General features: G+C 37.8%; 1 protein-coding gene across 2 annotated transcripts in view; it reads right to left on the bottom strand.

Moving 5' to 3' along the window:
- tmod2 (tropomodulin 2) overlaps positions 1 to 21,601 on the bottom strand; it is a 58,935-nt gene extending 37,334 nt beyond the window's left edge. For both annotated transcript variants that reach the window (XM_079825925.1, XM_079825926.1), the window contains exons 1-3: positions 21,469 to 21,601; positions 4,125 to 4,300; positions 2,652 to 2,808 (exon numbers count right to left, since the gene is read on the bottom strand). In XM_079825925.1, coding sequence (XP_079682051.1) covers positions 2,652 to 2,808; positions 4,125 to 4,250 — 283 coding nt within the window. In that variant the 5' untranslated portion in view covers positions 4,251 to 4,300; positions 21,469 to 21,601. The remainder of the gene's footprint in view (positions 1 to 2,651; positions 2,809 to 4,124; positions 4,301 to 21,468) is intronic.
- Positions 21,602 to 23,576: the final 1,975 nt, after the last annotated feature.

Consider the following 23,576-nt stretch of genomic DNA (forward strand, 5'->3'; position numbering starts at 1 on the left):
CTGAAACTCTTTTGTTTTTGTCATTAAAAACAAAAGCTTAGAATGGCTCTTCCTTTTGCTTTTAAAGTCTCTGCCTCAATAACTGAAATGACAATTATAGTAGGGCTGCGTATTGACACAAACTTCACGATTCGATTTCGATTCACAAACATGGAATTTGATTCGATTTCGATTTGATTCAATATCGATTATTTTGGATATATATCAGGTACAATGCATGGCAAATTTTCTCAAGGAAACAAATCTCTTAACTAATGCTGTAAACTATGGGAGTCAGTCGGTACTACATCCTACTATAATATTGAAGGTAGAAATTAACTGATTTGTATACAAACAATTACAACAATTACACTCAATTATGTTTTTTTTTTAGGGATGGGTAAATGAACGCGTTAAAGCGGGCGATTAATAATTAAAAATATTTAACGCAATTCACGCAGAGTCCGTTTTTATACCCATTTTTGCCCAGCGTTACATTATATGATCACGCTCTTATTCATGTAAATGCTTTTAAACAATCTAAGCGCGACAAGACACAAGAGAACGTGCTGTATGTCAATGTCCTGTCTGTGTGGGTGTCTCAATCCGCTCCCTAGTTCAGTAGTCAGGGCACTGATCAGGGAGTCATCCACATTCATGTACACTATATACTGATTCACCACCTAGGAAGCTAATCGAGGGACACCCTGACACACACACACACACACACACACACGTGCCAGTCTCGTGCACACATCAAGTTCTCTTTCGCTCTTGAACAAAAAATAACAACACAGAGAATTTTGCCAAAATGCCATTTTTGTTGAGTACTCATATTAGGAGTCTTAAATGAGTTAAATAACATCTTAAATTAACTTGTGAGAAAACGAGATGCGCGGGACAGCGCGTCAGATCCGCGTCATGTTCGGCAGCGGCCGATCTTAAAGTGACATCAGCACTGATGATGTCTGTCATTAATGTTCATCAAAGAACAACGGGAACAGAATTTTTTTTTTAGCTTTAATGGCGATTAATCTATATTTTATTTATTATTTATGCAGTTAAGAAAGGTGTTGATAACTTTATTCAATTTCTGTACAGTTTATGTCTAACAGGGAAGGCAATGGGTAAATATAACATTTATTATAATGGGTTTATGTAAAGATTGTTTTAAGTTCACTTAAATTAAAAGTTGTTATTTTTTAAAGCCTAATAAATGTTGAAATTGGTAGCTTTCAGTTATACTGTAATGTAACGTCATTAATGTTTCAGAGACATTAGTATCAGTGATACTGGCCTTCATTCTTAAAAAGATGCCATTACAACAAATATTTTAAATATGCTGTCTTTAAATTGTTTATTCATTAATTTGGAGAGTAATTGAAATTATTACAGTATCAAAATATTAAACTCCAATATTTTTTAATTGCGATTAATCATGATTAATTACAGAAAAAATGCAATTCATTAGTTGTTGTTTTTTTAATCGATGCACAGCACTAGTTTTTTTTATAATAATAAAGTTATAATATTAACTTTACAATTACATAATCATATTTCTACTCCAATTCGTTTTTTAAAATATAAACATTTAAATGGTGGCTGTCATAAAAACTTTCCAGATTTATTCAAACGTGCATTAAATATTGAAAAACATAAAAAATGTATAATGAATATGCAATATGGTGCATACATTTAGCAATATGCTCCTCTCTAAAGTACTTTTTTCTGGCTGACTAACGAGTTTATGGACACAGTTTATGGAGTTTTTTCTGACGTAAATATATTGTTACATGAAATTGTTTACAAGCTGTTTTACTGACGTCTTTCCATGGTTGAAACACTGATTGAGCGATTACATGTGACATGATAGGGATTTCAGTCAGTAAGTATCTTTTAACACACTTTCAGATGCTCATTCATGTCTGTTTTTTTTGCGCTGTAACTGGTATTAAGGCGGAAGAAAAGATCAGTTCACGTGCGCTGCCTCTTCTCTTGAGCTGAGCCAGAGCGATCTCATGCCAAAGTGGTATTTATGTTTTTGAATTTCGTTATAAAATGGACATTTGAAATCTGAGACTTTGTTTCATATCAATAGTAACAAAGCATAAAGATTATTGTGATTTATTGAATGGGAGGCACTACAATGTCCTGTTCATTCATCAACTGAAAGCAGGATGAATCATCGACTCTTGGGATTTAAGAATCGATATCGGTTTGTAAAAATTGATTAAAATCAAGAAATCAATATTTTTATTTACCCAGCCCTAAATTATAGTGTCAATTATAGTGACACTGAAGCGTGTCAACAATGCTCAATGACTAAACAAAACTTAAAACATATTCCATAAAGGTAAAAACTGTAACAACTTCCAAAATCCTCTTATCCATTTTGAATGTCTCGCACTGCTGCTCGCGTTGCTAAAATTGGCACCACTTGACGTCACGTGATAATTGGTTACATTCAAAAGCACACAGAATCGATATGGCAACTGCTGTATCGATACGCGCATCGTCAGAAGTTCATGACGATGTATGGTTGTCTCGATATTCTGAGCACAGCCCTACTAATAAGTTAATAAAGCTAATCTTCAAGACCTGGGCCCTTCCTGATAAAGTAACAAAGTTTAAAACCAGGCTGATATCAAACACGTCTCATCTTATTCTTGTACCTTTCTTCTCTCCGGTGAAGGGGACGACATCATCTATGTCTTTATGGTCCATAGCCTCCTTCTCCAGATACTGCAGGAGTTTGTCACGGTTAAAAGCACCGGTGGCCAATTTTGTGGTCTGGTCCTTCTGCCTGAGTCCGGCTGGCAGGAGAGCATTCTGGGTAATGGATTCAGAACAGATGTACCAGTTATAGTATGAAACCGAACCATCACAATGTTCACATCAAGTAAAAAATCCAATGACGTGTTTACTTTTTAAATAACCACCATCATTTGCATTTGTGTCCTGATGATCAATGGTCGATCTGAACACAGAATGTCAGAATTGTGTTGTTTACCGAGTAATCTTTGCTTGGTAGGAAAAAAACTGCAGATATATTTTTGCTTAAGAGGAAGCTCTTGTGTATAGGAGCAAACTTGAGCTCTGATAAACAACTCTCTGTCTGTTTGTTTATAAGTAAACAGAGGTCTTAACAGAAACTCCAGAAAGGCAGATTTACAGTTTGGAAAACCACTGATTTCTCAGCACTTTATCACTGCAGTTCAAACAAATTACATATGACCACACCCATAATTACAATAACGTTATTGTGAGTTACATCACCCTGTGATTGGCAATTTACCAGAAATGACAGGGCGATTGTTTGTTTCTGGTTTTTCTACTTCAGATTATTACATTCCCATCTTTAGGACCGGTTTTCCACACATTTATTACAAGTGCTTCAAGGGATATTCTATTTTCAAAAAATTCTGTCATTATTCACGCAACCTCATCTTGTAGCTTTCTTCTGTGGTACACAAGATATTTTGAGAAATGTCTCAGTGTTTTGTTCTTGTATCCACAATAGAAGTCAACGGTGACCAAAACTGATACCAACACCCTTAAAAATGTAATTTATGTTCCATGAAAAACATCTCTTTGATCCCTTTGTTTAAGCAGTGTAATCAAATTCCAGTACATTTCCATCAGCTGCTGTAAAAACAAGATATCAACACAAATGCAAGGAGACGTACTTCTACAACAACTCTTTTTTTATAATTTTGCCTCTGCTAATGCCTGTGGTGCTGAAATCATCAATCAAACATCTAAAAATAGTGTCACAAAACCCCTGTCTTAGCACTGGTCATTCACTTCACACTGCAGATTTGAAAAAGAAATGGCCGTGTAAAGCTAGGAAGAGGGGAGACAACCCTTTTGTTGTCTTCTGTGTATCTGAATAATCATCACGTTCATGATCAGACATTCCGCTGTATCAGACAGTGATATTTGCACATATTTATACTGAAGATGCGATGAAATATGTGCACATAGACAGTGCTGGTTTATGTTTGCTATATGAAATGTCGCCATAAACACTTGCTCCTGTCCTGTCCTGTGATCCACGTTGCAAGTTTTCAGCACAGAAACCAATTAATGAAGCTTGGACAGATTTGATCAAACGGTCTGAAAGTGTGAAGAAAAGTGTGTCTCACCTCTGGGTCGATCTCATCTAGAGCACTCTCCAGTTGCTTGAGCTCCTCCTCTGACAGCTTGTCCAAAATCTCATCCTCATCGATCTCCTTATACTTCTCCAGATCTTTCTTAAAAGGAAGAGCCATGATTCACACTGTCCGTCAGAGAGAGACCGGGGTCCAGTTTGATTGAGTGTCTGCACAGAAAAAAAATGTGTTACTCCGGTAACTAACTATAGAAATGTCAACAGTTTAACTAACTTACTCAGCAAGATATTCTTCAAACTGTTACAATGACAGAAGACATGAGAAAGAAAACTGATTGTAAAAGACAGTACACTAATGTACACTAATTTTTTTTTTATCTTTAAAGGGGCTATATGCAACTTTTTCCCCAAAATAAACGTAACAATAGCCTTTTTATTTTACCATTTATGACTCAAACATCTCCTGATGAGCATACTGACACCTTGTCCGCTCACAGTGGGTGCACCTATAAGCCTGTCTCCTATTTTTCCTATTTTCTGGCGGGTCGTCTTTTCCCGCGCTGTCTGCGGATGTGACGTCACCACCGCTGCGAGAGCGAGCAGAAAATGAGAGCAGTTCTGTTTTTTGGCCACAAGTGTCAGTCGCGAGTTTAAATTTCAGAAAAACGCATATAGCCCCTTTAAGAAACTTTTTGTTGTAATTGAATTCATTTAAGGACAGACAATTTGTTCAGTAACAAATTACTGTTCAGTTTTTTTATTTAAAAAAAAAAGTATATTTCGTTTTTCCGCCCATGCTATACCGAACCCATACCAAACAGTGACTTCAAACCCGAGGTATGTACCGAACCATCAGTTTTGTGTACCCTTACACCCCCATGACTGACGAAATATTAATTTAATATACATGAAAACAATGTTCTGCCATCAGAATAAAGGCCTGTCCATAAAAATTCAGTCCAACTTTTGCATACAATGAGCTATAGGCGTTTTTCCCTATTTTGCACCACGCTTTTAAATTGCTAATTTGAAAGTGAAAAGTAAAACGTGCACAGCCGCACTGGCATTCATAACGGTACGGAGCACATTGAGTGTTTTTAATTTATTCATATGGATGTTGATCTTTCATAGGAATGAATTGAAAACTCTCGCTCCACGCACCCTTATGAATACATTATTTAATGTACATTGTGATAATCAATTATCAAAACTTCGTTGCGAAAGGTAGTCAGTGGAAAGACAGTGGTGTATCAGAACTCACAAGTATTACAGTGACAGCTCTATATACAAGCAAAACATGAGGACTTGTTTTTTCACATCCTCGTCTTTGTTTCTTATATAGCCTGTGCATAAATTTGCCCACGATCCCACAATAAATACACGCGGAAACGCATACTTTGATGTGCTCTGTGTCTACTTCCATGTGATGGCGTGCTGCATGACGTAGCATACTTGTGTGCATACTCAGTTCTGGGAAAATACCGGTATATATTTTATTTCAAACAGAACAAGATCATGATTTTGCTCATTTCGGTATATATGCTGCTGTTCCGAAGTTCACCGCTAGGTGGCAGTGCGCTACCCAAACTGACATGAAACCGGCAAATGTGGCAACATAGAACAACAAAATGATTACAGCAGTTGAATCTCACTCAACACACACAAAACTAATTAATAAAGAGAAGAGTAGACGTGAAATTTGGAATTACTTTGCTTATAAAACTGATGAAGAACTATCAAACCTTGCCAAGCATCTGTCACTTGCCATTCCGGTCTTGTACAAGACATTAAGATTGACAGGTCAGTGCGCAACTCAAACAATCTAATTTAGACAATTATTTTCTTTGAACACTGATCAACGCACATACATAAGATCGTATTGTTTAAATATCATAATCTCCAGCGTTCGATTTCAACCAGTGACGTTTAGATCTCATAATATTTGCACGCATGCTATTGCACTATTTACATTCACGAAAGACATAACCAACTGTGTTTATGTGACTACTCACAAAAAAATGAAATTTTTTACATAATTTTGTGTGTATTTGACTAAGGAATACCAACTTAATTTGGAATGCTAGAGCTCTTTAGGCTCTTCGGGTGTTTGTTGTTGGTATGAGTGCAAAGATAACTCTCTCAAAGAGCTCTCATCCCATGTATTACGAAATGCTATAAAATCGCAAGTGATTTCCGTCAGCTCTCCCGAAATGAAAGCGAAAGTGTTGAATCCGAGCACGCAGATTGCTTTAATAGTGCAGGTGCGATGTAGCTTTTGAAGCTAGAAGCAATTTGCTCATTTTGAGAGCTAGGGAAGGGAGTATTGCTGAAATTACTTCTCACAAGAAAGTTTCCAAATGACTGATTTGATGTGATAATCTTTGTTCATTAATTTAATAATAAACATTTGCGGTAATTTCCCACTTCATAAAACCCAAAACTTGCTAGAGTGAGTAAAATTATGCGCAATACCCGTGCCAAAATTCAGACCCTGTATGGTATCGATTTAATATCGGTACTTCGGTATTAGATTGTGGTACCGTACCTAGGCCTGTCGCGATAGTCAATAAATCAATTAATCGCACGATAAAAATAATGAGCTCAATCATTTTTCCGGCCGCGATAATTTCCAGCGACCGTTTTTATATACATTTTTTGCAGAGCGTTATATTATATGATCACGCTCTTATACATGTAAATGCTTCTAAGCGCGACAAGACACAAGAGAATGCGCTGTATATCAATGTCCTGTCTGTGTGTGTGTGTGTGTGTGTGTGTCAGTGTCCTGTCTGTATGGCTGCGTCTCATGTCAGCTAATCGAGGGAGTGTCTCTGACACACACACACTCGACGCACAGACAGACTCGCGTAAGTTCTCTTTTGCTCTTGAACAAACAATAACAACAACAACACAGAGAATTTTGAGTACTCATATTAGGAGTCTTAAATTAATTAAATAACGTCTTAAATGAACTTAAAGAGTTGTGAGGAAATGAGATGCGCAGGACAGCGTCAGATCCGCGTCATGTTCATCAGCGGCTGTTCTTAAAGTGGCAGGAGCACTGATGATACCTGTCATTAATGTTCATCAAAATTGTCGCTTTAATGATGTTTAATCTAGATTTCATTTATTATTTATGCAGTTAAGAAAGGTGTTTGATAACTATTACATTTCTGTATAAGAAATGTAACCGGGAAGGCACAGGTAAAAATAACATTTATTATAATGGGGTTATGTAAAGATTGTTTAAAGTTTTCCCAGCTTTTTATTCAAGTGCATTTTTTGTTAACAGACTGAGAGTCCATTGCTTTTTTTTGTTTTGGTTGTTTTACATTTAAATGTATCTATATTTATGCATTAGATTTACGTTTTGGTCATTTATTGTGGATATTTAAAATGCTTTCCGCTTTCAGTGTTAAATAGTCTTTAGAAATAAAAGTTTATTGATCTTTGAAAAGATGTACCTGCATTATTATGCCATTATCATTATTTTAGATGAAAATGGCCTCAGAACGACAATATTATCGTTTATCACAATAATTTCTTGGCCAATTTATCGTCCAGCAAAATTTGTTATCGTGACATGCCTAACCATACCGAAGGCAAAATTGTGGTATCGAGCCATCCCTAGTCAGTTAAGGACCATGATCGGTTCACACTGGAATCTGATATTAGCCACATTTAAAACAACACAGTGAACAGCTATACAAAAAAATAAAAATAATCAGAACTGAGCAATAAATCAGAATTGATCACGAAGGCTGTCGTGTAACAGCTTTATCTTCTATACACTGCGCTGCACCGGAAGTTGAAGTGGCCACTTAAGGGGCTTGTCACACACTGATCGTTCCATTGACTTTCATACGAATGCAAATGTGGGAGACAGGAAACTAATGCTTGTGTGAATATTACTGCGTTTACTGGGTTCCAAATTCATAGGCCAGTCAAACTCTGACCTGCGAATTTGTATCATGTGAAAACGTGTGACCAATAGAAGATTGATGCACTATGCGCCAAGCAGAATTAAAATCATTTACATTTTGCATGATTTATATGTTGAATTTTTTTTTTTAAGAGGCTAAATGCGGACACAATCAGTTCAGAGTGCATTTGTCTGTTCAGACCAATGCATTAAAAAAAACGGCAGACCGGCTGAATGAAAATGCACAATCACTCTGTAATAAGTACACACATTTATAGACTAACATTAGCCTACATAACTAACATTTTTCCACTAATCAATGAGAGAGAGAGAGATTACTGAATTGATACTATGTCCTCTGTGTGATATCTGACAGATGCTCCCCATGTAAACCTCCCACTCATGACCTTTAACCTCAGGCTAGATCTTAATTTTCTTAATCTCATTCCCATATGGAAACACCTTGACCTTTGAACTTCACTCCCCTGCAGAACTGCACCATCTCCAAATTCCTCAGCTACTTCGTCAGGCTGCAGTGTTTCAGTAAAGATATGAATCAACATCATTGCTGTAATCTTGAGTGGAACACTCAGCTAGACACAGCAAAAAGGGTCTTGATTTTTGGGTTGCGAATTGTGACTAAGGTTGCGGTTTTAGACAGGGAAGCCTAAATAAAGCCCTGCCAGCTCAAGTCAGCCATCAGACCAATAAAACGTGAGGAAATTCCAGCAACCAAAAATACTGCAGGAATAACTGATGTCATTTATTGACCAGTTCATGAATAAATTGTCCTTTTGGCCAACAATTCAAAGACTAAAAAAAGGGCGTCCTAAACACAAATTAGATGTTGCCAAAGTATGTAATGACAAACCCTGGGAAATACCACAGCACAAGATTATAGTTTATTCATAGATCCTGCAATTACAGAATTTCTTTGTTTCAATTATAACTTTACTTGAGCTCTTCTGACTGAGTGAGTAATGAAACTAAACCTAGCAGTCAGTGTTGTTCAGTGGTTAAATTGGCTTTTGTAGGGAGGGGGAGCCCTTATTTACGGTGAATGGTCATTCAAAATCGCGCCGGAAAAATACTTAATGTGTTTTTACACCAAAGGGGCTCTTTTTCCAGTATTACTGTGTAAGTTAGAGTTGAGTTATTCAAACAAAGAGAAATACTTTACAGTTCACTTAGGACCACAAGCAGGTTTTTTTTTTAAATCAGTGAAGTCCCAAATTTGAGGTAGTTAGGGGGGTTCGGGGGAATGCTCCCCCGAGAAAAATTTGATTTCTCTGATCTACATTATGTGCATTTTTAATAAGTTTGAAGGCCAAAAAATGAATAATAAATAGCTTGTCAGTGGGCAGTCGATTATTTGACAATACTCCCCTAAAGATGAGTGTCCCTGAAAAGGGTTGGGAACTTTTTTTGACCAAAGAGCCATTTTTTTTTTTCATTTTTGTTAAATGCATTTTTCCAAAAGAGCCACAATCAAAAATTATATAAAATTATTATTAAAAAGCTTTTTTTTTCCCAATAAAATGTCAACAATAGTAATTATTAGGTCCACAACTAAAAACAAACAATTATGCAGCAAACAATAAATAAGTTGCAATATGGAATTAATTGTGCAGGGCTCTCACTGTGAGGTTGGCCAAATGATGAGTATAAATCCTCTTCGTGTGTGTGAACGCCCACAGTGCTTACATCTACTATGTTTATGTGAATACTCGAATACTTTTGATAGCCTATATTTCTGTGTTTATTTGGCCGTTTAGGCGCGCAACCGAAGACAAAGGCTAGAATGCTTGTCCGTTTGTCCGTGTTGCGCTCGGAGCGCGCACAGCATCCTGTCAGTAATTCAGTTGTCTTTCGTGACTTATTATGCTTTTATTGTTTATTTTATCATGACACTCGCGAACAGCACTGAACACACAACTTGAATATTATGATAAACTTGTCATTAACTTCGGTAGGCTGCACAACAAGGGAATTGTAATTGGCTGCTTTTTTCTGCAGAGAACGGATCTCTGTTGATGCGTGTGTCTAATATTTTTATCGATCATGTTAGTAAATGTTAGATATGTTGGTAAAGTGTGAGAGACCTGGCGAGCCATAGGTTCCCGACCGCTGCTCTAGCAGTTCGCGGATTTCCATGGTAACTCACTGTTAGAATTGTGACGGGTTTACCTTAATGGCTGTTGGCGCGGTGCTGAACCAGAGAACGCAGCGATTAATGCCTTATGGCATCTGATAATTCCATATAGCCTGTATTTGTCAGGAGACGAACAATAATTAAAGTCTAATAATAATATTTCGTGCTGAAGGAGACGGAGCTGAGCTCCAGCAGGGTGTGTTGTGGACCTGAGGAGGCGGAGCTGCGCTCCGGTGCGCTCCGGCCCAATTTAACCTCTGGTGTTGTTAAATAGTTTAGAGTAAATGTGAAGGTGGACAAAAGCATTAAATCAGACTGTGGCATTGGAATAAAACGCTGTATTAATGATGGAAGGAGCTGTATTTAACCGGCGCTTCAGCCAAAGCAGAGAGAGAATTCAAGCCGTGCGCCGATCCATCAATGAAATAGCATCAGTGTTTTTCATGAAGAGTTTTAAATTCAGTGTTGTTATTGTGTTGAGCCAAATGCTATAACAAAACACAGAAAGACTTTATGTTCAACTCAATCTAACTTATGAGTGCTTAATGGATAAGTAGACTTCCGCTAATACTAAGAAAAACCTGTGGTAAATCCGGTAAAATGCCATTGGGCTTCTCAGCAGGATTGGTGTCAGCTTAACTCTCAGTCTTAAGATGAGGTGTAGAAGACCCTCACAAGGTAAAGATCCATAATGTTCACATTAACTTCCAATTAAACATGCAAACGTGCATCAAGGAAGTTACATACTAGCAGCAGCTGACTAAAAAGCGAATGCATTGATTTGAAGGATTCCCTACTCACAATGTTTCTTGTTACTGTAGAAGACAAAGCAACACTTAAACCAGAAGAAAACAGGGGCTAATGTGGCTTATGGCTAAATGGTGCTAAAACTGGAACGAATTCAGTATCCCTTTTGAGCCTGGGCTGTCCCTTAGATCAAACTGAGATCCTTAACCACAAGCCTCTTTCCTTTTCCTGAACACGTCCAAATACGAAAAAGAATCGTATTAAGGATACTCACAATTAGGGCTGTAAAAAAAATCCTGTTCGATTTTTGAGACACAAGTGTTCATTGAATCGATTCTAAAAATCGATTTTAAATGACGTTTTCATTTTCAACGCTAAATATAGCCTACGCCAATCCACGGACAACTAACGGGCATTAGGATGAAAGTAAAGAGAGCGCTTGAGACGCACAAGTCAGCAATATTTCTGATGATTTATTTTGTGCACAATGACAAACAGGAGTGCAACATTCTGGGAAAAAAACAGGCAGAGTGGACTGCCATAACGTCAAAGAAAAACATTAGCTACAGACTTTAACATGGCTGTGTTTACGATTATAAATTCCACAACAACAAAAAAAATTGTAGCCCACGAAAAGAGGTTGAAAATAAAGCTTAAAAATTTACTAGCCTACACTGAATGTGAAGTTCGTGTGGATAGTAATTTGACGTAATTATTCAACCGTTCAAAATGAAACTTTGAATTAACTTAGCTTGCGAACAGGCCATGTGTTTTTTTAATTGAACGTAACCGACACTTAGGCTATGCAGGCATTACCGATGCATACAATGACATGGAGGCGCTGGCTTCGCGTGAACAACGGCTTAAATGAACAACTACTACCCTACTACGAAAAAAGCTTTAGTTGGGGCAGCCCTATAGCCATTTATTTCAGATAGACCTATATTTGTTCCAGCATGTCACAAAGGGCATGTCGGGTTGAGCGAGCGGCGCTGAGAGGAATGAGAAAGCTGCTCTCCATTCTGGAGGAAATAGCGCTCATTCTTTTCTACGCACACAGCATTGTCACCATATGACCTCATGCAAGTTTTAAAAACATATTTCAACATATTAATAATACCTGTTAACAACTTTTTTTATTTGTTTAATTCGTTCATACATATTTGGTTAAAATCGATTCCCTATTTTCGTTTTCGAAACTTGTGATGGCTGGTCCGATCGGTTTGTGCAATCGATTTTCGAACGTAAAGTGACAGCCCTACTCACAATTAACCGGTTAACCATTAATGACAGTAAATCACTGTTTTCAAGAAACATTTGCTGCATGGTTAAAAAAAATACGCTACACATATTTATTTATTTATTTTTAAACAGGTTACAAAAAAGGTTACTTTTAACCTTTATGTAATTTGTACAGTGAAGATTATATACAGTTTTGTTTTACATTTGATTATTAAATGCATGTACCTGAAAACTACTGATTATTTCATTTATATCTTTGTTCTATTGCATTTATATATTTGTGCTATTGCTTGTAGAATTATTTGTTCTTTTTTTTTATTAATGATGGTTTACGTGTCTTTAATCATCTTTGAAATGTACATTTCTCACAGAAAATCGCACAGTGTGTACCCGCCTTAAGACTACCTAGCAACCAGTACAATCTAACAATCAGCCACTAGTGGCACTTTTCCACTGTGTGATATGGCTCGGTTTGCTTATCCACTGCAGTTTAGTACCGCTTCAAAGTGGGTGGGATTATAGACTGATCATTATAGTTGCGCCACCTCTACTGCTGTGTCATAATCGTAAACGCGACAAACAAACGCACAACATGAGCAATGGAGCATATCTATGGAATGGTGTTCTTGATTCTCGGCATGTGGATGTTTTTCACTGCGAGGCGAAGAAGTTTGCTTCTAGAGGGTTTGGGGCCTTGTTTCGCAAATCCAATGACACTGTTGGTTACGATCCTCTCTGACCAATCAGTGATCTGCAGTGTTTACACATTTTAGTATCGGTACGGCTCGCTTGGAACCTTAACTGAGGTGATAAGTGAGGCGTACCGACCGAGCCGTATACCATGCACTGGAAAAGCACCAGCAGCCTCATCTCTGAGACTTTTGCATCACTCTCTCTTTAGAAAATATCAAATCTAGTTATGCAAGTTATTCTCTGTGACTGTCCATCAGACAAACCTTATCAACACCTCTTAATCCGGCAGACAGACAAAATACAGAGGAAGCCAGTCCCGCTCCTTCCTCTTGTCTGCTGTAAGTGCATTACGGGACAAACCCATAATAAGGATGAAAAGAGAGGGCAAAAGGTCACAACCACGACAGAGAAGAACAAGACATCAGCTCAGAATGGAGCTCAGAATGACAAGAAGTTGTTGTTGTTTTTATTGATTAAAAAATAGTTTGGTTCAAAGCTTGATTATACAACCTTTCCTAATGTTACTTTCAAAGTAACTTTATCTTCATTCATAGACACTACATTTTTATTGTTTTGATGCCTACACTGTTGTAGAGTTGTATGTAACACTTTATTTTACAGCGTCCCTGTTACACATCTTACATGTACTTAATACTTACTATAGTAAAAACAGTAAATTATGCATTATTAAAACTAACCGTACACCTAACCTTAACCCTAATTTCACATTGTAACAAGGGCACCTTAAAATAAAGTATAACTGAGTTGTAGCTTGTAGTGTTGATTATTTTAGGTTGTATAGATTTTTAATGTTAGTTATTTCTAAGCCTTACATGATATACAGTACATTACAATTCAAATGTTGGGGTTAGTAAGACTTTTAATGTTTCTGAAAGAAGTGTATTATGATAACCAACTCATTTATTGTTGTAAAATATTCTTACAATTAAAAATAACTTCTCCATTTTATTTTTTAATACATTAAAGGCACAATAAGTACGATTTTTTTATTAAAATATCCAAAAACCACTAGAACAGTGTTATATATTTTGTTGACGTGTGTACACATTATCCCAAATGTTTCCAATAATGTTTAAATCCAGAGAAATAAGCAATTTTAACAAGGACACAGACCGTGTCTGTGCGTCGCCTATCAATGACATCATACCCGCGTTACCCTCGATTTTATCTTGTAGAAACCATGGAAACACCAAACACGTTAATATATTATGAGTTTTATCAAACAGATGAGCAACTGTTTGGACACATTCATTGACAGCAAACTAATCACTGTTATAGATCTCAACACAGTCTTATTGTTTAAATCTCGTTTTCATGATTTACTGCAAATACCATGTTTTAGCATGCCTAATATTGATCTAGCTTACTGCATTGTGCAACAAGTGTCTCATAGTAGCTGCCGAGCGAATGCACAGAGTAGCATTATAAGAAATTTCAACACACTCAGTTTTTTTAAAATGTTGAAAATTGAACTCAAACTTTTTAAAGTTAATGTTTAATATTGACTTACTGGTGTCAATATTGGTTCTGTATTCACGCAAATTCAATTTAAAAGAGGAAATGTAGTTCTGCTTCATTACTCTAGAAAGGGAAAAAGGCTAAAATTAGCTGGGCTCCTGAGAGTGACAACATTGAGAATCTTTCTGCGGTTCTCTCTCACCCAGCACTTCCTCTGAGAGACAGAGACCAAGGCTTATGGAACCCAGATGGAGGGTGGGTTATTTTGAAATGTTTATTGCGTAAGAGGTACAACAAGCAATCGTTACTTTAGACAAGCGCTCTTTAATGTGCCATTTCAGGAAGAGAAAAATGAATTACAAACAAATGTATAATGTTGCTGTTTGAGCATAAACAACATCTGCAAAGTTACAACGTTCAATGTTTAAAGCAAAGGGAGATATTTGCTTTTAAAGAAATCAATTTATAAGGACTACAGCAAACGGCCGGTAGACATTCATCCAGGGTCTCTGACATCACCAGCCCCAATATTTACATAAACCCCTCCTCCGAGAATATTAAATAAGGGGGGGGGGGGGGGGGGGGGGCGAGGCCATTTTGTATCGCCGCGGGGAAGCGTTGTTGTGGTATAGTTAGTAGGCTGGAGTGTTGTTGCCGCAGTGCCGACGAAACACTGTTATTTTCATCCGGATTGCAGGTCCACTTTGTTCAGCCTTCCTAGGGACCAGTTTGTTAAATGCTCATTCATACTTAACGTTATCCGACAAACGCCTAACGTTACAAACGTTTTTTTAAATCTCAACAGCGAACTTGTCATTTGTGTAAATTATTCTTTGATTAGAGCTTTTATGTATTGTTTACCTACAGGTAGGGCTGGGCGATATGACGATATTATGGCATATCGACGATGTCTCGCAAATATCTCGATGTCGATAACAGTCAGTGTTATCAGACGATAATTCACAGTATCATAAAAATGACGACTGATAAACTCACAGGACATTGCGTTGCCAAATACATTATAAATAGCTTAGTAGTTACCATACACTTACCTTTTTAGTGTTTTGATGCATAGCTACAGTAGCCTATATGTGTTAAAGCAAAACATTGAAGTATATGGATAAGATGTTGGTTGTGGTTGTGCGCAAAGAGAAGCACGTTACAAATTAACGAGACATAGGTTGGCTTGACTAAATGTTTTAAACAGCTCTAAAAATATTATTGGCTATTAAATTATAAATAGAATAGCCTATTAATAATACAAATATTAATCAAACATGTAAACCTGGAACATTTAACCTGGAACATTTAAAATACTAACGCTAAAAATAAAACGAGAGAGCGAAACCTTTGAAAAAAAAAAAATATTCAGGACACAATGCGAACGATATTCAATCATTTAGACAAATTGCTTTTATCAGTAACATATTCAAAACGTTTTTAAAAAAAAATCAAAATATGGGTAAACAAACATCACCTCAAAATAACTTTATGCAGGTGATCTGTAAAACACCGTAAATGTGGTTTACCCAGCATGTCTTAACAGTTGCGTATGAAAATCATAAATGCATTTTTTTTAAATCATCAGTAAAATCTTCAAAAAACTAAATCATCATTCAAAATTAAAACAATTGATTTTTTTTTTAATTAGACACCTTAATAATAAAATATAATCCAAACACAACGTTATTTAATTGTCTTAGCAGTTGCCATGCATTTTTAAAAAAATCATTAAAATCATCAAAAATCTAAATTATCATTCAAAATTAAAACAAATATGTTTTCATTTTTTTAAAATACATTAGGCTAGTTCTCAGAAATAAAATATAATCTAAACACCACGTTATTTAATTGAACCTATGCATTTATAAAACATTAACGCAACAATCTAATGCAGGTTTCTAGACACAAAATTTTGCATGATTTTGCTTAGAAAGCCCTTCTTTAATGTGAATTTCGTTTTGTATAAATTGTATCTTAATTTTAATCAACGTTTAATCAGATAATTGCCTGGATTTAATAAATAAGAAGCAAATAGTCTATAGCAGACAATAGCCTAATTGCGGGAGCGATCACATGCTTTGCGCATGAACTTGAGCGTGTCTCAAATAAACCCAAACTCAGCAGCTACTTGTCTCACAAACATGAGAAATATGTTTATATAAAGCTTGAAATGTCCACTTTTAAACGTAACGAAAATAGTCCAGCAATGCGCAGTGTTCAATAGTGGCAACGATATGCGTCCGTTCATTCACTCTTGTCAAAGACGCATCCGTTTACAAACCAATCAATGTCCCACATAGATGAAGACGAGTGGACGCAAGTGTGTCATGTTAAGTTCTTCGCTCGAATAATTGGAATGTGAAACCAAACCAAAACTAACCGAATGTATAAAATTTATCAAAACATGAACTTCGGTTCGGACCTTGGTGCGGACTTTCAGGTGTGAAAACGCCCTACACTCTCCAAGAGCTATCTGCCAAATAATCTGCTGTGTGGCTCTCAGGCACATAAATCGTTCCGAGACAGTTTGATTGTAGTACCCAGTTTTTGTCTATGTAATGAGCAGTAATTGACATGTAAGGTGTGGTGTCATCGTATTGCTGCTCGACCACATATCCGTCGTAAGAGCGACGTAGGCTAATCCGCGCTACTGATGTTAGTCATAACCTCAGTTTTCTCTGTATTATACAGCTGTGGAATAGCTGTTCTTGAGAAATAATTCCGACTGGGTACTTCATACTGCCGGTCAAAAGTTTGAAGCATGGACCAGAATTCTGCCTGGTCCACAAGACTAAGAGGCATCATATCTTTAACCAGAAAACGGGTCACAGCTAGAGTGCACTGTCTCCATTTTAAACTGGATTTATCGTACTTCTTTCCACAAGCGAACGCAGAAGCAATCTGAGTTAAACTAGAACTTTTCCCGCTTTGAGAAGCGGCTGCAGAGCGGGGCTCAAATGAGGCCGCTACACTGGATGGTGTAGCCTATGTGGATATGGCAGCGGAGATTAGTGGGCTGCGCATTTTTTTTTTTTGATACTTTTTTTTTGCACAGCCTGCAGATAGCCTCTGTTGGATCCGCTGGTTCTCCATTTGCATTTGGTTTTAAATCCATAATACTGCCAAATTACCGGTGTGCATCTTTTCTTTGATATGAAGCCGTTGTCCTCCATTTTATGCCTGGAAAATTTTGACACAGACATGAGCAATGGCGCGCGTGGGCGAGGTCAGTGCGGAGTAGACGATATTATCAAATATCGCGATATTTTTGAAGGCGATTATCCCCCCCAAAAAATTCACATATCGCCCAGCCCTACCTACAGGCATGCTAAACATGGTTCTGTGTTTGATTTGGCTACTAGTAAAGCCAATGTGTAGTGTTCGTTTTGGGTTAATAGTTCTTGCGACAGAGATTTGGCTATAATCGTTCTAAAAATACAAAAGTAACAGTGCCATTCAGTAGCGATCACTATAGATCCGCAGTCTTTACTCTTGAGGACTGAACAGGTTCTGCTTGATCATCTTCACTAAAATTGTCTGGGTCTGATTCGGGCTCAAATTGGTATGGTTTTATTGACGCCATTGTTTCTAAAACTACCCAAAGCACAGTCTACTGGTAAAGGTAAGGGGCGTGACGTTTCCGACAAACGTGCACTAGGCGGTTAGCGAATCACAACACACGGGGCCAGCTAACCAATCTGAGCCCATTGCATATTTTTGAGGGACTGGCTTCATACAACCTGGAAACCATCAGACCGTTTTTACAAGGAGCGACAGCGCAGTGTAGAATAAAGGTAAAATATATGAAAAAATGCAATTTTTTAAAAACGAAGCATGAACACGTTACAGTGCACCGCACAAACACAATCAAGCCTTTGAAAGAATGTGTTTTACCACCCCTTTAAAAAAATTAAATGTATTAAGTTTATTATTTATGATGATAATCATTATAAGTAAATAATACATAAACATTTAAAGGCTGTATGCTGTTTAAAAGTAAACATTGTTAAAAAAAAAAATCAAGTGAAAAATAATCAACCATCTAGGCATAATTATTATTATTAGTAGAGACGCATTATTATTACATAGAGACGTAGCTAAATCTACTGTAGGCTACAACAGTAGCCTAATATATTGCCAATTAAAAAAAATTTAAACCAAACTTTTATTTTGACGGGTTGCCGTGAAGACCTTTGAGGTCTTCATGATATGACAGTTTTCACAAATGAAACAGTAAATTCTCATGAAGTGACGGCTTACGCGCTCGGGTCCTCATATAGTTACACTATAAGTGTGCGTGCGCGCCTGCGCATCGCCCGACAGCCCGTCATTCAGAGAGACGCAGAACATGCAGGAGTAATATTTAAATAGTATTTTGCAGTTTAATATTCACAGACACTAGTATATATTCGGCTAAAGTCTGGAGCCCTGCGCTTAGATAAACACGGAAGCCACTGAACGCAGCTGCGGGTAACGTGGGAGTCGGTACTACAGAAATGCTGGTATCGCCACATTTCTATAATTTCAGTACCGACTTGGTACCGAAGTACCGGTACTTGTGACATCCCTATTCAGTAGCCTAACAACTTTTGGATTTGAAATAAAAAATAATGAATAAATGCTGTGTTTGTGGTATACAGCCCAGGATCAGTTACGCACTGCAATCGCGGCATATGTGATAGCACAACAGTGCGAGCGGCTCCTGCATCGCATACGTACTGCAACACACACCGCATATGCACTGCAGACGGAGTATGCGTGAAACAGGCGTAACTGGCACACCGTTGGACGTAGCGCAAACAGTTCGAACTGCGAGAGCGGTTACACTTTCTGCAGTTAAATACGGAAAGCGGTCTGGTGAAAGCTAGATATTTTACTTTAGAAAGTTAAATATGGATATTTTTGTTACAAAACCTCATCGATTCGCTTCAGAAGGCAACCCGGAGCCGTGTGAATATGTTTATGATGGATTGGATGCACTTTTTTTAAGCTTCAAACTTAAAGGGTTAGTTCACCCAAAAATGAAAATTCGGTCATTAATTATTACTTACCCTCATGTCGTTCGACACCCGTAAGACCTCCGTTCATCTTCGGAACAGAAATGAAGATATTTTAGTTGAAATCTGATGGCTCTGAAAGGCCTCCATTGGCACAATGGCACGGTTCACTCTCAAGACCCTTAAAAGGTACTAAAGACGTCGTTACAAAGTCCATCTCACTACAGTGGTTCTAAAATAACTTTATAAATCGGCGAGAATAGTTTTTGTGCGCAAAAAAACCCCTAAATAACGACTTACAAAGTGATGACGATTTCAAAACACGCCATCATGAAGCTTCGAAGCGTTATGAATCAGCGAGTCGAATCAGCGGTTTGAATGGCCAAATTTCAGCAGTTTGGCGGTTTGACACGCGATCCGAATCATGATTCGACTCACTGATTCATAACGCTTCGAAGCTTCATGATGCCGTGTTTTGAAATCGTCATCACTATGCAAGTCGTTATTTAGGGGTTTTTTTGCGCACAAAAACAATTCTCGCCGATTCATAAAGTTATTTTAGAACCACTGTAGTGAGATGGACTTTGTAATGACGTCTTTAGTACCTTTCAAGGGTCTTGAGAGTGTAAAGTGCCATTGTGCCAATGGAGGCCTTTCAGAGCCATCAGATTTCAACTAAAATATCTTCATTTCTGTTCCGAAGATGAACGGAGGTCTGACGAGTGTCGAACGACATGAGGGTAAGTAATTAATGACAGAATTTTCATTTTTGGGTGAACTAACCCTTTAATGGACAACGCCATTATAAAGCTAGGAAGTGTCAGCCAGGATATTTATTAATATAACTCTGATTGTGTTCATCTGAAAGAAGAATGTCATATACACCTAGGATGTCCTGAGGGTGAGAAATCATGGGGTAATTTTCGTTTTAAAGCGAACTACTCCTTTAAAATCCAGAAAGAAAAGAAACCTTTGATCACCCATCACCAGTGTTCCAGTGCTACATCTCACATCTTGTCAGCATTCATCTATTGAAGCGCCACATTGCTTCTGAAAAGAGCTACAGGTCTAAAAACTGAATAATAAATGGAGCAGCAGCTGAATAGCTGTATTAGTCTCTAGACAGACAGACAGATAGACAGATAAAACAAATTTCAAAGACCCTAGAGTATTCTGAAAAAGAGTATTCTGCTGATCTCAGTCAGGAGCTCTTTAATTCATCCATCATCATCTCTGAAAGCAGAACATGCTCGTTTGTGAAAAGTTTTCATTCTCACTCCATAATGCCTTTGTGAGCAATGAACTCATATTGTGTTATACTATATGCATCAAATCCCATGAGTCAGTCATGTAAAACGATGCAGAGTCACGCCCCGGGTGGAGACCACACCCGTTATAACGAGACACGAGAGCTCACACACAGCTGCGCTCGCTCTGTGCGAGACAGCTAAATAATAATAATAATAACAGGTCACTATATAAACATACAATTAAGCAGCAACCATGACCTGCACGAGACCGCATTATCCTCAGCATCAGCGCGTGCACGCTGTAGTGTCTGCAATGCTTGTGAACGGATCTAAATTCAGCATTGTCATTAAGAAATCATTTACATTATGTAAATGTGGCCAATAATACAAAACTTCATTTACACAGCCGATTTTAATAACTATCAAAATGTCTAATCTAGTAAGACATTTATGTAAGACGTAGTAATCATATATCAAATATGCATTGTGAGATTTAATCCAGCTATATTCTTATTCAACTGAGAATTAATTTTGTATGTAGTTTTTTTACAGTTCATGTATGATTTATTATGATGGGTGCCCATATCACATATGGTCTCAAGTGTTACCATGATCAAATCAGTGAAGCATGTGTTAAATAGTTTTGATCATGTGTCCGGTTTAACATATTACTGAGTATATATAATAGGCTCTGTGTGCTATGATTATAATCTCATTCAATAGTTTTGGATAATTGTAATATCGTAAACTGTTGGCCCATCTGCTCACACTCATACGGATATCAGCGCTCGAGCGCTTAGCCAGCTAACTCCTAAAGCACACAAACCTCTACATTTATAACCTCTACCTAAATGTAACCATCACACTGAGAGAGGACGAAACATATTTCTTACCTTAGAAAAATTCCCGCGAGTGTTGTACCCTTTATTGACCTATTCTTGGTCGGAAAGCAAAGAAATTCCCGCACCCGTCTTCACTGTCTCAGCCCAAGGGCGGTAACACAGGAAACCAGACACTAGAAATGCCCTGATGATTGACATCCACAACAGCTAATCGGAAGGTAAGAGCACGCCCATAAACCACTATTCCCGCCTACTGGAAACACGCAACCAATCAGAGGCTGTAGAGTTTTAGAGGTCCAAAGGAGCTTGGAACGTGAAGTCCACAGATGGCGTCATTGTTTTTTGCCCGATTGTGTCGCTATTTAAATTGAATAATGTATTGGTTATTGAGTATATCATTATTTATTTAAATAATTTCCATTATATTTTACTGAATGTTTGTATTAATTAGTAATTAGTAGGTATATTGTTATTTAATTAGAATTTCTCAGGTGGCCACATGTTCAGATAAAGTTTTTTTTTTTTTAAGTATGCAATCATTTTTTTAAACAATCAAAACATCCAAATATTTCCTTTACAAAGAATAAGATACTTGTGAAGACCTGTAGTCAAACTGGTCAGATCAGTAAACACTGCTGAATGACGTGTCACATCCACCTAAAATAAAATGTGATGGAGTGAGGAAATATTTCAAAGCATTTTTTAAGTTGAGGCTTTTGCTCTTCACTCAGCAATCTTGCAGTAGCTTTTGTCAGATGAGATCAGAGGAATACTATATTTTTGTCACAGAAGCAACATAAAAGCACATTGCGTGAATGTGAAATTTTGCCGCAATATTTAGGCAAAAAAAAACAAAAAACACTGTCTTTTGCCAATATTAGAGATGCATGAAGCACATAGTTCGCACAGAAGTCAGTATCAAACCAAGCAGTTTTCTGTTGGTCAATGCGCCAACTCTGTGTGGCCAACAAATCATATTTTGCGTGGTTCTTATTGAAATGAATGGAGTTTGCCAAAATTTGCAGAACAGTGGTAAATGTGAACGTAAGTCGGCATGAAACAGAAGTTGTGTCCTAATTTAAAGCTGCACTATGTAACTTTTCCGTCCTCTAGAGGTCGCCTATTCAAAACAAAGGCGTAGTTTGATGACGCCAAGTTTGAGCGCAGAATCTTGGGACAGGTGGTCTTCACCTCACAGCCGGGGGAAAAAAATCAGGATAGGACTCGGTAGGGCTGGGCGATATATCACACGATATTGTTAGGCGCATCTCGTCAGTAAAGCCGGTTCCTTGATTAGTAGTAAATCGCCATCACCTGCTTTCAAATGGAGCGGCATTTACTACACAGAGCCGTAGTTCACTGACAAGCTGAGCCATGTCGCCTTAATTATGACGGACGTATAGCCTGCGATATTAATGCGATATGGCTCAGCTTGTCAGTGAACTACGGCTCTGTGTAGTAAATGCCACTCTATCTGAAAGCAGGTGATGGCGATTTACTACTAATTAAGGAACCGGCTTTACTGACGAGATGCACCTAACAATGTCATGCGATATATCGCCCAGCCCTAGGACTTGGGCAGAAATCATGTTCATGGATGTGATTATTAACGTTACTGTATGAAGCAGAAGCAGGAGCGATTGTTAATAAGAAGAGTGCAACACAAGCCTCGCGAGCAGCGGGACCTTTATTATGGCATAGTCGCTGGCGGGACTCTTATTATGCTACAGTCGCCGGCGCCATTCCAGTCATGAATATGAGGCAAGTGGCAACCTCCCGCAGTTTCTCTTGAAGCCAATACGGAAGTGACATATACTGCAATTCATCGACTGGCCGCTAGAGACAGGCTCCAGAAGGGAGCAGAATCTCATTGAGCCCCATGTTAAAATGCCCAACTTTACAGCAGAAAAAAAATATGTTTACAGCCTGGTACAAATTGTGGTTTTGGTCTATACGGCTAATTTTGCCCTTCATGACAACTGTGAGGGGGGTGAATTTTTTTATAACTCATTCGTTTACATTATCCATCCATCCATCCATCCATCCATCATCTTCCGCTTATCCGGGGCCGGGTCGCGGGGGCAACAGTCTAAGCAGAGACGTCCAGACTTCCCTCTCTCTAGCCACTTCCTCTAGCTCTTCCGGGGGAACCCCGAGGC

The sequence above is a fragment of the Gobio gobio genome (genome assembly GCF_949357685.1).
Source record: "Gobio gobio genome assembly, chromosome: 9".
Taxonomy (NCBI): domain Eukaryota; kingdom Metazoa; phylum Chordata; class Actinopteri; order Cypriniformes; family Gobionidae; genus Gobio; species Gobio gobio.